This window comes from Nelumbo nucifera, chromosome 6 (genome assembly GCF_055504915.1).
Source record: "Nelumbo nucifera cultivar China Antique chromosome 6, China Antique-T2T, whole genome shotgun sequence".
Lineage (NCBI taxonomy): Eukaryota > Viridiplantae > Streptophyta > Magnoliopsida > Proteales > Nelumbonaceae > Nelumbo > Nelumbo nucifera.
Window position 1 is genome coordinate 22219467 of NC_142654.1, and position 13829 is coordinate 22233295.

The 13829-nt window shown below is 37.4% G+C and overlaps 1 protein-coding gene across 2 annotated transcripts; it reads right to left on the minus strand.

Moving 5' to 3' along the window:
- Nucleotides 1-854: 854 nt before the first annotated feature.
- Nucleotides 855-13821, minus strand: LOC104608352 (polygalacturonate 4-alpha-galacturonosyltransferase-like). Of its 2 annotated transcripts, none has more exons than XM_010274310.3 (11): nt 13353-13821; nt 13093-13255; nt 4686-4720; nt 4500-4556; nt 4234-4368; nt 4039-4105; nt 3894-3940; nt 3346-3680; nt 2882-3239; nt 1848-2435; nt 855-1690 (listed from the first exon to the last, which is right to left on the minus strand). In XM_010274310.3, the coding sequence occupies exons 2-11, from the start codon at nt 13241-13243 to the stop codon at nt 1415-1417; spliced, it is 2049 nt and encodes a 682-aa protein (XP_010272612.1). In that variant the 5' UTR covers nt 13244-13255; nt 13353-13821; the 3' UTR covers nt 855-1414. The 2 variants fall into 2 exon arrangements, with proteins under 2 accessions (XP_010272612.1, XP_010272613.1); XM_010274311.3 differs by having other exon boundaries at nt 13358-13788.
- Between the last annotated feature and the right edge of the window lie 8 nt (nt 13822-13829).

Sequence of the window (13829 nt, forward strand, 5' to 3'; positions counted from 1 at the left end):
TCTGGACTAAAGTCTAAGTGCCTTGGCGCCCAAAAAAGTAATGAAGGTAGTCCATTGACATCCACATGGGAGACGCCATCACACCATTGAGATACAAGAATTATCGACTGGTGAACAAGGACAAGGTTACTAGGATCTCATGGGTGGTCATTTGTGCAACTGTAACCACCCAGAGAGAAAATCATTCTCAAGCCATTGCCAGAGCTCGTCACCGAATCCGAGCCTGCACTCTTCCCACCCTACACCTTCACACAGCGTATACACCAGTAACCACCCTGCTGTTGGTTGCTACTGAAATAGTTCTTGCTTGTCCATTTTATGACTTTCTGTGTTCTGATCTCTTGTTGATTATGGAAACATGTGGGCAGTACCCATGGCACATGGACTCCATAGTCAACACACCCCTCTCGCACGCTAGTTGAAGCTGAAATCACAATTTTAGCTAGTTGTGTTACTGAACCAAATCATGATAAATTACTCCACTGTCAAATTCATGGCCATCTCTTCTCTTTACTTTAAGTTTTAACCCTTTTCTTGAAGCAGGGCGGGCGCTGGACCAGTGGAAGGAAGAGTGAGGAAAACTGGTCGATCATTACTTGACCACTCCGGATCTGCTACCCACGAAGTGTTCCCACATCTCTATCCACAGAGCACCACCGCCATGTATTGGGAACATCTCTCCATCGATGATAAGAGAGATATTCCCAATACACAGCTGTAATGTACCATGGTAGAGATGTGGGTAGCAGATCCGAGCCCTTAACACACATTACCAGCAGTACTTTTCAATATCTATAAACGTTTCATTCACTACTTCTGAAGCAGAAAAATATAACAGATCGAACAACAATGCCTCAAGATAATCAGATTGGTTTCATTCGAGTATCCATACATCCTTTTCCCAGGTTATTAGATAAACACTGATAGCTTTAAATTTAAAAAAGGAAAAGAAGGGGAAAAAAACAAGGCAATTCTAGATGCTCCTCCCCCACCCCGACCCAACAAATTTACGTTCCTACATTTTATAAAGCAGCTAATTTTTTTTCCCATAAATTAAAGAGAACTGCACTCAAATCCCCAAGATATAACAACAGTAACCCTCTTCCTGCCACAAATCCAACTCAACCCCCACCAAATACACAATGGCGTTCAACGTACGAACAAGCCACATTAGAGTTTGTAACCTTGCTCCAAAGGGAGGAGACAAACACATCAGTACGCAATAGGAAATTAATCAAGATGAAACAATAACCAATTGTTGGGACGGTGAACAAGAATTGCAGCATAGAATTGTTGAGTCCACCCTTCTCATTGCTTAAATAAATTCAGGTTGATCTTCTTGGTGGGGTAGCAGATAAGACCATATCCGCCGCATATTTGGCTGTACCCATGTGCCTCCCTTCACATGCTTTGTTCATTCACTAAGGTTGCAGTTGCGAAGGTAGGGATGGTCATACTTAATATACCTGGTCCAATATGGCCTGTATTTGGTCATTGCTATCTCCAGCCATGGCTTCATGTTACCATTGTAGTGGATAACTGCTGCATTCTCAATCTCCGACCGATCAATGCTTGGGTTATACCCTAACCCAAGCACATGCCAGGACTTTTGCAGTGGATGTGTCAGCCCGTAGAATGTAATCAGCCCAGGAGGTAATGTTCCAAGTTTCCACAGCACCCTCTCTTCGTTCTAATGCAAGCAAAGAAATTAATCAAGTTCGTGCATAAATGCATCCGATGACTTTATTTTCTTGGTTAATGTGTTTATAAATTTATATATAAATGGGCCTGCATGGAATAATAAAATGACAAACATGCAACTGGATTCAGGTTTTCGATTCACTTACCATGTTCTGCCACTTATGATAGATCCCAGTTATATCTCTCTTTTTCCACTCCTTCAGATCAAATATATTCATCCCATATGCCCAACCGCATGCATTTGGATTAAAGTTCCTTGCAATATGGGGGTTGGAGAAATTGAGATACTTGTCAAACCTGTGGAAACTCTCCCCACAGGTCTCGACTGCACCATTTACTTTTCCATGAAGATCCACAGACCATAAACCTGTCAAATCTTTCTGAACAACAATGTCGTCATCAAGAAACAGAATCTTATCCAACTTGGGGTAAACCTGTGGAAGGTAAAACCTAAGGTGGTTCAGCATTGAAAGATACTTTGGGTTCCTGTATTTCAAATTAGAAGAACCAGCTGAGAGAGTTGTGGGATGATCTGCCTTGAAATAGTATTCTTTCATGGCAGCAGATTCGAGTTGACGCAGAACTGGGCAGTAGGATGAGTTCAGCCATTTGAATTCATCAACATTTTCCACATGGATAGTGGCCTTTCCAGGTGGGTTTAACAGAAACCACATATTCATGGCTCCAAAGTTCAATTTATCGGTAACCAGATGGAATACGTGCTTCTCCGGTTCCTAAAATCCAATCAAGTGCAATATATTAGCCACAGCAACAAAAGAGTTTTAACATAGAAACATCATGGTCATTGAACCACGTGTTCCAATCTACAGAAGGAAAAAGAGAAAATTAAAAGTTTTTTTTTTTAACAATAACTAACAGAATTTATTATTTCCATGCAAAGATATATTGATTACAATGCCCATGTGCCTAGTACCCCTCCTAAGTTAGCTCAGCCCATTTATCCCTTGCATGTTTCATTCACTTGATATTAGTTCCCCAAGAAATTTGATTTGTCAAAACCTGCTTTTGCCAAATCATCAACTAGTTGATTAGCTGACCTTGAGATCCACCTACAATGTATTTCAATCTCCACTGGCAGCATTGCAATCTCCCTCATAATATGCAAAAATAAAATTAAAAGATTGAAAGAGAGAAAGGGAAAAAAATAAAGGTTCCTCACCTTGGCATTTGTGACTGTTGAATTGACAACAACTGAAGCAGCCAAGACATTATCAGAGAAAAGGGCATAATGATACAGATTTGGATCTTCCAAATTTTCACTCTTCGGAAACTTTCTTTTCTCTGGTGGGAGAAGATAGTAGCCTATGGTTAAGCGCATAGATAGACAGTGAATTCCATTTGGAATTGTCTTTGCAGCTAATTGGCTGAGGAATGTGCTCTGCTTTTTTAAGCTTCGGACCTGTTCATCTGCTGACTGAAGCATTGCTCTTAGCTTTCTAGTAACCAACTTGCAGTCATAAAGCTCCTCTCTTGCTTTTGCCAGGACTTGACCCATGGCTTTGATTTTCTCAGGTGCACTAATGTGTGCAATGAATACAAAGGAAATGCCAGAGCCATCAATAATGGGGACAGGAAAGTAATAGCATACTGAGGAAATACAGGTCTAACCCTAACTGTAATTACCTGCTACTAAGATCTGCATCAGTAGTTGCCTCTCCCAGAGCTCGTTGGCTTTCTTTAAGCCGAACCAGTAGTTCATGATCTAGTTCGAGCTTGTTCTTCATTTTTGCAATGCCTGAATACACCCTAGCCATGATCATTTGATCTCTCATCAAGCGTACAGTTGTGTCAGCATTCTCATTCTCAATATCCCGTCTCCATATGCTGTATTTCCCCAAAACTGCCGTGTCAAGTGCTTTTGAGCGTTCAATGGCAGCATTTTCTAGTTTAAGATTAGCTTCATCATCCTGGTGGATCAACTCAGTTGCCCGCTTAACACGCCTCTTCTCCCTCAATTTCTAAACGGTATTTAAACCAATTAAAAATAAAACACCTTAAATAAAGCATAGGTGCAAAAATAATCCATTGGAGATATAGATAAAAAAAATTGTGATAGACCACCTCTTTCTCTTAAATGTGAGGGATATAACAGAATCCTCCAGGCCATGAGAAACTAACCCCATGGATGTGGAAATTACAGAAAGCAAAACTGTAAAAGCAGGGATATTTACCCGACGTGCTATTTTTGCAGGTGTATCAACAAATTGAGAATGGTCATCTGCATCCAAACAAGATTCTTATGCATTAATGTCAGTTCAAAAATTGACATAACTGAAAGACCACCACATAACTGATCACTAAGAAAATAGTAGCCACCTGTAGCAACGGCATCCTGTTTCACTTGGGGAGTCCCTCGTTCTACAACTGCAACTGGTTGTTTTGTCTTTAAAGATAACCACATATCAAAATCAACAGATTAACTTTGTTGAACATGAAAAAACTCAAGCAATGTAAAAAGTCAATGCCAACATTTAAAGTTTAAACTTATGCAAAATGATGGTCACCCTTTACCTCTTCATTCGTAGCATTATTCTGGTCAAAGTTCTTTGATCCAACAACTTTCCATGAAGATATGTAGTTTTTTCTAACAAAATCAAGACTCCATGGATCCATGTCATTGGTGTTTGCCATAATGGTATCAATCACCTGTCAAATCTATTTAGTTAGTTTTACAAGGTCCAAAAATATTTTAATGACCAGGCATGCACCATTGTGAATGCAAAAGTAATTGAGAATATGCATTCCAGAAACGTCTCCTTTCATTAATTCCCACTTGCCTCTTTTGAAAAAATGGATTTTACATTTATGGCCAACTGTTCTCTCCAATCCACCTTCTGCACCATTTACCCAAAATTTTAAACACAATTTAGGTAATAGTCATAATAAACACGGCCAACTATCATATACAATAAAAAGTCTGCAAAGAAACAGTAGAAAGCACTAAAAAGGTTCGGAAAAGCTACCCGTATGCTAGAGTCACTTTGAATATTGTTTTGATCTGCAAAAGAGATAAATACAATCACATCCCATTAGTTTAACTAGAACAAATACAATGAAAAAGTGAAAGGGGAGCAAACACATGCATAAGAGCTGCTATCAATTTTAGGGTATCCTTTTGCTAGGAAAAATGAAAGGGATAAAAAGATGGGCATGCCAACAGATTTTCAGCACAAAACACATGAGATAACTCTAACAAATATTTCATTTTCTGTAGGTTTTTCTATCAGGATTTATCAGAGCAAAACCACCATCGAATTGAAATCTCAAAATTTTATGGGGAACAACAACATTCCATCAAGATTCTTATACTTATCTTTCTGTAAAATTTAACATGCACAATCATCTTTTAGTTGTTAAGAATTCCATCTTCTAATGCTCATTTTCTTTTTTTCCCTATTTTAATTTTATTACCTTACTTGTTCCCTCCTCTTCTAGTTAGGATAAAATAATATTTCCTCCTAGGTATTACTTCTTCCTTAACTAAAGGAGAATGCCAGAAAAAGCAAAAAGAAAGATGCCATGAATTATTTGGACAATCAAAAAAACTATGAGTATCAAGTAGTGGCAACTGGCAAGTATTCTATCAAATAAGATGTGGAAACCTGACAAGACAATACAAAGCAACAATGAGAAATCTCTGTCACCATTAATCAGATATAACCATACATAGAAAATGGTTAAGCATTGAACTTTTGACACATTTTCAGTTCAAACATAGCAACCCATATAAATTTATTATCATCTGAAACAATCAAAATCTAGTCTCTACAAAGAAGTCAGAAGTGTCAACTGTATATGGATGAGTTGAGCATCACCACTTGCTGGAGAATGTTAGACAAGTGAATTATTCTAGAATCTCCTCAAGGATGAGGATGAAGTTGCTAATAAGCACCTTTTAGCTAAAGCATCCGTCATTCATTAATCTTTGCATGGAATATGAGAGAACAGGAGTTCAGTATAGAGGCAAAATTCTCAATTTTCTTTTTATATCAAAACCTCTGTGATAAAAATTAAAAAAAAAAACCTCCCTAGATACTAAACAGTAAACTTATTGCATTAATTAACCTAAAGATGACAACAAGTTAAAAAGTTTTAGGGTGTGTATTGAGTCTATTGACTGGGGCAGAAATGGAGAAGTGGGGTTGCAAATAATTTGAGAATTTACTATTTTACTGATTTTATATCTATATACAACAAATGATCCATGTAGAATCCGGATAGCAGTGGGTTTTCTGCCACACTTTTCCCATTTTAGCAAATTTCCAAATCAGGCAGGGCATAGTTGTCAAGGCATTGCCTTGGCAACTAAGCACCCTTGGCTGGGAGCCTTGCCCAAATATCTTGACTTGTAGCAATTAGGCACATGCCTAGGCGACAAAAATGACAAAGCGAGTGCCTTATTATAATATCATTTATATTGCTGCATCTTATTAATGTGTGTGAATAAAACAGCAACTGCATTCTTTTTTTTTTCTATTTTACTTTCCATCTTGAATTTGTATCATATAAAGTTAATAACCTTCTTTAGTTGCTAATTGATACGAAATTGCTCTATTAAATACTTATTATAGTTGTATTATTTTGAAAATAACCAAATTAATATATTTAAAATATTTTTATCGTTTAGATATGATGATTTGTCACATTTTTAGAGAAAATTTAATGTTTTTAATAAAGAGAATTGCTATTTTTTCAATTAATATGTATGCTGAATGGTATATATAACTAGAAAACTAGCCAAAAGTTAGTTCTTTATATTATAAAATTCTTATCGCCTAGGTGGGCACCTAGGCAACTAGGCGCCCCAGTGTCACCAAGAATCGCCTAGATGCCTTGACAACTATGGGCCAGGGTGGGGGTAGTTTTCTCATTCCATCCTGCTTCTCCAGTTCTGTCTAATGAATCCAAAAACAGGCTTAAAGAATTTTAAGCCTGAAAATAATTTTATATAGTTATAGGGTTTAAAACAGAAAAAGGATAAACCAATCTAAAGTTATAGTTCATTTTTTGTAAACAAACAGGGGTATGTGTTGTCAAAGAAATTGGGGGGGGAAGTTTTAGTAAACAAGCAGGGTTGAGTACTATTATAGAAAATGGGGGAAAGTTTTGTAAACAAATATGGATGTGTTGTTATAGAAAATGCGGGATATGTTTTTGCAACTTCCCACTGTACAGCCACTTGTACAAAAAAATATATCTAAAGTTGCCTGCCACTATAAAAGAACCCAAAAAAAAATCTCACAGCCTTCATATTTTTTTATCAGAAACGTTAACTTCATTAAACAGAAATTTAAATACAACTGTCACCCCTAGAGTAGGGTTTTGAGATACAATCACCAAGTCACAACACTGTCCAGAACATGTTCCCCCTAACAGCCTTCAATGTTCACCAATATAACACAGCAATTCAACTCAAAAAGCCTTGTTCCAACTTTTTGGAGACAGCTACACTGACACTGTTTTGCCACTCCACATTATCAAGGGTCACATCCTCTGGTAATTTGCAAATTCTTTGATGTTTTCTTGCTAACTCAACTGGTGTCCTTTTGGGCCTAACACACCAACATGATTTCTGATAAAATCAAATTAGATATTTTATATAAAGAATATGGCCAGCTATTAAGACAATGAATGGGGAAAGCTACAAACCAGATGCATATCATTTAGTGAGCTTTTCTAAATGACTGAGGAGTCTTCCATGTGACAAGACTAAAATAGAATATTCCATTCCCAATTCTATATCTCAACTCAGCCTTAATCCCAAGTATTTGGCTACAAAATCCTGTCCCTTCTTGTGAAAATCTTTGCCATGTTTTCAAAATGAACTCTTTTATAACAAAGATATAAAAACTAAACTTTTGAGTGGTTATTATTAATTGGGCAAAACTCCTACACAAAGTGGGGTATAAGGCTGAGATGGACAAGGAGAGTGAACAGATGGTCCATCTAATGAATGATCTGAACCAGCCACAGGATTCATCCATGTGGCACAAATAGGTGGAGAAGTGGTAGGGAGCTCCCTAGTGACTTACACATAGAGGTGTAAATCGGGTCGTGCTGGGCCAGAATGGCACAGCCCACGTGCAGCCCGTGCAAAGTGCAAGCCATTCTGTACCGACCTGCGAGCTGAGCCGAGCCATGCTTCCATCCCCTAGGATACTTTGGGGGATTGGCCTGGCACGGCCCACAAACCGAGCCCACACAGGCCCATGCCATGTCACGAGGCGCGGGCTAGGCTGATCCACGAACTAACCCTTGGGCCAGGCCGGGCCGCGGACCAGGACAAGCCATGTTCTTTAAAAGTTTTGAAAAAAAAATAATGAAAATTTTAACATAAATTAAAAAATAGACAAAAAATTAAAAAAGATCTTAAAATTTTATTTTTTATGAATTTTGATGCACACAATTGTTTATATATGCAATAATAAAATTTTATATATATTAATATATTATATAATTATTATATATAATATATAATATATATACATGTTATATATTATATATTTATATGTATAAAATATATATATGGGTTATGCCAACATATAAGCCGCGGGTGGCACGGCTCGTTGGATCATGCCATGTCATGCCGACCTATGGACCTAAAACCCCAGGTCTAACATGGCCCATACAATCATGTTGTGCCTAGCAAGGCCCGTAGCCCATCGTGCTAGACCGGCTCAAAATCGTGCCGGGCTGCAGGTGGCATGGCCCGATTTACACCTCTACTCACACACACGCACACACACATAGAGATGTAAATCGGGCCAGGTCGCCCGCGACCTGGCACGAAATTGGACTGGACCAGCCCGGCCGACACGACAGCCCACAGGCCATGCCAAGCCCGGCATGATGGTCCATGCCATGCTAGGCCAAGGGTTCGTAGTCCACGTGCCAGCACGGCATGGCACGACTACACAGCCCGCAGCATGGAACGGCCGCATGGCTTGTAGGGCCCATAGCGGGCCGCGCTCGACCCGTCCAAAAACTAGCTATAAATAGCTATATAGGAGGGGCATTTATGTATTTTGCTTATGGAGGGGAAAAAAATGACACAATGCCCCCAAATAGATTAGCTATATAACAACTAGTTTAGGGGGGCTTTTTGGGTAAAGTTATAAATAACTTTACAGTGACCAAAATACCCCTCCCAACAACTAAAAACAATTAGTTTTTAGGGTATTTTGGGCAATTGAATTATTTTCAATTCCTATAAATAGCCCTATCCTCCACCATTCTTCTCAACACACCAATTCAACAATTCTCTTAATCTCTTCCCTCTCTCTCATACATTCTCTACAATCTGAGTGAACTCTGATAATCTGATTGGTTGATTGTCTGATTCTCCAAGTTAGCAATTTGGGAGGCTTGGAACCTTGGATGTTGAAAGGCTTTAACCGTTGAAATCAAGTTGGGATTCTAAATCGGCAATTCGGGGTAAGTCCAATTAAATTAATTTTATTTTTTTAGAATTTAAAAAAAAAATGGCCGGCTCTTTCCAAAACCCCAAGTTTAGTAGCTCAATTTGGAAAATATTTAAAATAGAGGATGTTGAGGGGAAGGAGAAAAGAGTAATTTGCCAAAAATGTAGAAAAAGACTTTAGCTATTGTAGCAAGGGTGGTACTGGCCATTTGAGCAGACATTGTCTCATGCATGAGAAGGAAGAAGAAATAACCCACAATTTAAATGAATTGTTGAAATAATGGAAAATAAATTTTAAAAATATTGGGAGAACATTTCTCGCCGCCATGGCACGTGATCCGTGATCTACTAACCCCTTCGGTGTCTACAAGCTACAGTTCCATCGGAGTCTTGTTTAGTTGTTTTAGTGCAAGTACCACTGTACCAGGGTTGGCTAGATGTAGTCATGATGTAGAATATAGATTACAACTTTACAATTACAAGACAAAGGAGGGCATGATACTACTACATACACCGGATATTTCACCTGAAGCAGATGATGAAAGTCATGATTCATGAACAATAGTTGACTAGTTGTATAGAATTTTTTTTCAAATTATTGTAAATTTTGTTTTAATTTTATTTAATTTATTTGCTATTAATGTAATTTTGTATTTTCAATTTGTAACTATATTGTATTTTTTATATTTTATTAATTTATTACATTTTCATATTTCATTCATCCAAGTATGAAGTATCCAACCATTGTATATTTCAATATTTGTATGATTTGTAATGTGTATCACTATTCATTCAAATTTAAATGAAATAAAATTCCTATTTGAATTGTTTTATTTATTTATTTTTTGGGTAATCGTAATCCATTGAGTCTAGCCCGGTTCGGCCCAGACCCAAGGCCTGCCCTGTGGCCCAACCCGGCACGGCCCAAGCCAGTGCCTTGCGTGGGCCACTTTACACCTCTACACACACACAAAACATATACATATATATAATATATTTATGTATGTATATATATATATATATATTATATCTATGTATGTTTTTACAAGCACTTTCAACAAGTTCTTTGATAAAGTTACTGGATATGCTAAATCAGCTTTCATCACATTAATTCCAATCTAAGAAGGGCATAAAGGAATTGAGGGACATCTATCATCTTGGTATTTTGGACTCCTATAATATTGTGGCCAAGCCACCCAAGGTGTTATAAAATAGGTTCCCCAGGGAATCCAAATTAGTCAGGTGTTAGAGGTGGTTATTAGACATCATAATGACAATAGTTTGATGAGTTACTCTGGTCCAGCAGGGATTGACAATTAAAGAGCTGAATCCTATAGCAATTCTACAAGGGTTGAAATTAGCCTATTGAAAAGGATGGGGATGGAAAGGTTTGTTGTTAAAAGAAACTGTCAAGTAGTTCTAAGTCGGGTGCAATCTAGTCCAAGGGACCTTGAGGACTAAGATACCTGGTAAGAGAAGATCAAACCTTGCTTCCAATTTGAATTGCTCATTCAGATGGATCCCCAAGACTGCCAACAGTTTAGCAGATAACTTGGCCATAATGAGAGGACCAGGTGCCAATAAATATGTAACAGCTAACTCATGGTCTTTCTGACTGGTATGTCAGCCCTTGGCTGTTTGTAATCATTCTGCTTATTGCACCCACGGCTGTCAGGAGATGAGATGTTCTTACCTTTCTTTATTACAACAAGGCAGGTGCCTGTTGTAATATTATTACCACAGCAGCACGGCTACATATTATTACTATGTTTGTTAATACACCCTCTTGTATAATAAAAATTATTTATGCTTCCTTTAAGGATTTTACCATTAAAATATAAAAGACTCAAGGGTTTTAAGAAGAAAAAATAAAGAAGAGAAGGATAGAGAATTTTCTTCTTTTTTTTAACAGTTTTCTCTGAAAAGGTTCTGCCTGTTGTTCTTTTTCCCTTTTCATTAATCTCTCTATCTCTCAAGGATCAAAATTTTGACACAATACAACCCCGTATCAGCAAGCCGCAGATACTACAAATATAAGGGGTCTGGGGTGTTGGGGATTTTCAGGCCGACCCCTTGACCAATTTTGAGGAAAAAAACTAAAAAAAGAAAAAAAAAAGATGTTTTTTTTTTAAACAGGTAAGGTATCTTTTATTAAAGATAAAAAAAAAAAAAAAGATGTTTTGTGGCATCAAAACACCCAATATGCCTATTCATGCGTATCGGGTGTATTGATACTTTGAACTTTGCTCTCTCTCTCTCTCTCTCAAAATTTTTATTAGCATAAAGTTATAGCCTTCTTTAGTACTTATTATGTTAAAGTGATGTGTTTAAAATCATCTACAGAATCAGGAATGATTAATCTGGCAATAGAGTTTTTAAGGCATTGGCTATCTGTACACATTGTATTAAGGCATATACTTGTACAGCATCTCATTGTACAAGACTATACCTTTTGAAATATAATACATACTTTACCTTTTTTCAAAAAAAAAAAATGTTGTGTTTGAAATGTTAAAATTAATTGATTTAGAATACTGTTATCTTTTAGATACAATGATTTGCTATATACATGGTTCAAAGTATCAACACATGCAATATGCAAAAATTGCATATTGTGTGATGCAAAGGGAAGATACTAATGTTTCAAGCTTGAAGATTTGAATCAGGCCATCTCTAGGAAGGGTGTTAATGATTGAATACGGCCTTTCCTCCTAAATCTCAATATTTGGCATCTCAGTGGGTTCAAAAACCAATATGTATCATACAATACACACCAATAAATCGATGTTATTAATAAAGAATATTGTTATTTTTCCAATTTATATCCAATGTCAATTGGCATGTAAAATTAAGGAACCAACCTAGAATTTAGTTTTTTAATAGAAAAAATCTGTTTCTAAGCAATTAAGTTTCATTCTCAACACATATACCATGAGAACTTTAGTTAACTTTCTAATATATCTAGAGATTTTTTATAACATGAGTTGTTAAAACATACCACCATACATATCATACAAGTATTAATGCTATAAACTCTAGAGGTGTTCACACAGTATCTACTGCCACATCAGGTATGCATCGTGACTGATTGATACACTGTGCACATATTAGTATCCAGATATCAAGCTTCCGAGGTTTTCACTTCTGTTTTATTAGTTCAAGAAGTCTTCAGGAGCATTGACCCTTTGTCTCATCCCCCATATTCACTATTACATCAAAATCTTTGTTTGTCTTTTTACTTTGTGCAGTTCATGAATTTTGAGTATACTAGTATAGTTAAGCTTTTACATCAGATCAGCCTCCACTAATTCTCTAATGGCACTTTTCTCTTCAACTCCCATGAGAAATATTCACATTAAGTTCATTTCATGCTATAAAAAAAATGTACAAACACAGCAGTATAACTTCTTGACGTGCCAAGAATTCTGTTCATTGGATATTGTACCACCTGATAGTTCCTCTCTAGCAGAGCTCCTTGAAATACCTTGAACAGGCAACTGATCATTGAAACGAATGTCATCACAACAATTCCCAAACTCCATGATTTTACCCAATTACGGTCCCCTTCCTCCAAAAACAAATTAACCATCCAAAGATATCCTTAAATCATCACCAGATTTGCTATGCTACAACTCAACCGAACAAGTAAAATATTGGCGAACCAGCAATTGAGTATGGAATTACATTCAGTGACTAATAGTAGAAAACAAGAAATCCCTTCATCCATGTTATTTTTGCAACCTGGATTAGAAGCCCTAGAGACAATGTGGCAAAGTGCACTAGAAAAACGATCCCTCGTTTCATTTTTCAAGTTTTCAAAGATTAGGCTAGGCATGAGTAAGCTAAAATCGAAGAAAAGTGTATAATTAGGAACATGAAAACAGAGAATTCCATTTTGCCAAATCTGCATAAACGGAGACCATAGAATGCGAGTAGAGAGATGAACGAACCAGTCAGGGTGGTCGTGCGAATTCCTCGTCCAACAAGGAAAAGCATTGGCGCGAGGACCGAGAAAAAAAGGAGAATTGCGATAGGCAAGCGAGAGCCACCGCCTCTATTCCTCTGAAAGCCGGCACCGGAGGAGCCCCGCTTCAAAGCCATGCCGGAGTAAACCTAAAAATTAAAAATAAAGAGAACATAAATGGGAAACTGACAATGAAGAGAAACTAATTAGAGAGATCCAAAAAGGGAGATGAATGGGTGAAATTACAGTACGCAGAGATCTCTTGAAACCGAACCGAAATGTGCTCCTTTACTAGTTCAACTTCAACCCCAGTGGTTGACTGGTAGAATCGCTAGCTGACATCCGAAGACATAAAAATTTCCAGAAGAGAGTGTTGAAAAATGGAAGAACAAAGGAGAGGAGACAGGGAGGAATCAGGCGCGCAGTCATTAAAGGAGAGGAATGAAACCGGACAATGTAGGATAGAGAAAGAAAGGGAGAAGATGAGTAGAAATTGCTTTGATTATTTTTTTTTTTCTGAGAAAACAAAAAAATGGAAATTAGAAATGAGAAACGAATCGTTTTCGTAGGGATGTTGTCGGCAAGGAGAGTTAGTGAGTTACTAGTTAGATGATTAGATCGGGAAACACGTTACGTAGGAGGTTGCCCGTTGCCCCCTCCCCCACACTACTTACCCTACTCCGGGCAATCAATTTCAGAATTTCTCTCTTTCTTCGTCAGCCT

Coding starts and splice junctions, on each gene's coding strand:
- LOC104608352 (XM_010274310.3), bottom strand. CDS start 13,243: ATGGCTTTGAAGCGGGGCTCCTCCGGTGCCGGCTTTCAGAGGAATAGA. Junction 4,369..4,499: donor AATCCATTTTTTCAAAAGAG/GCAAGTGGGAAT, acceptor TAGATTTGACAG/GTGATTGATACCATTATGGC. Junction 2,436..2,881: donor CAACAGTCACAAATGCCAAG/GTGAGGAACCTT, acceptor ATTGGATTTTAG/GAACCGGAGAAGCACGTATT.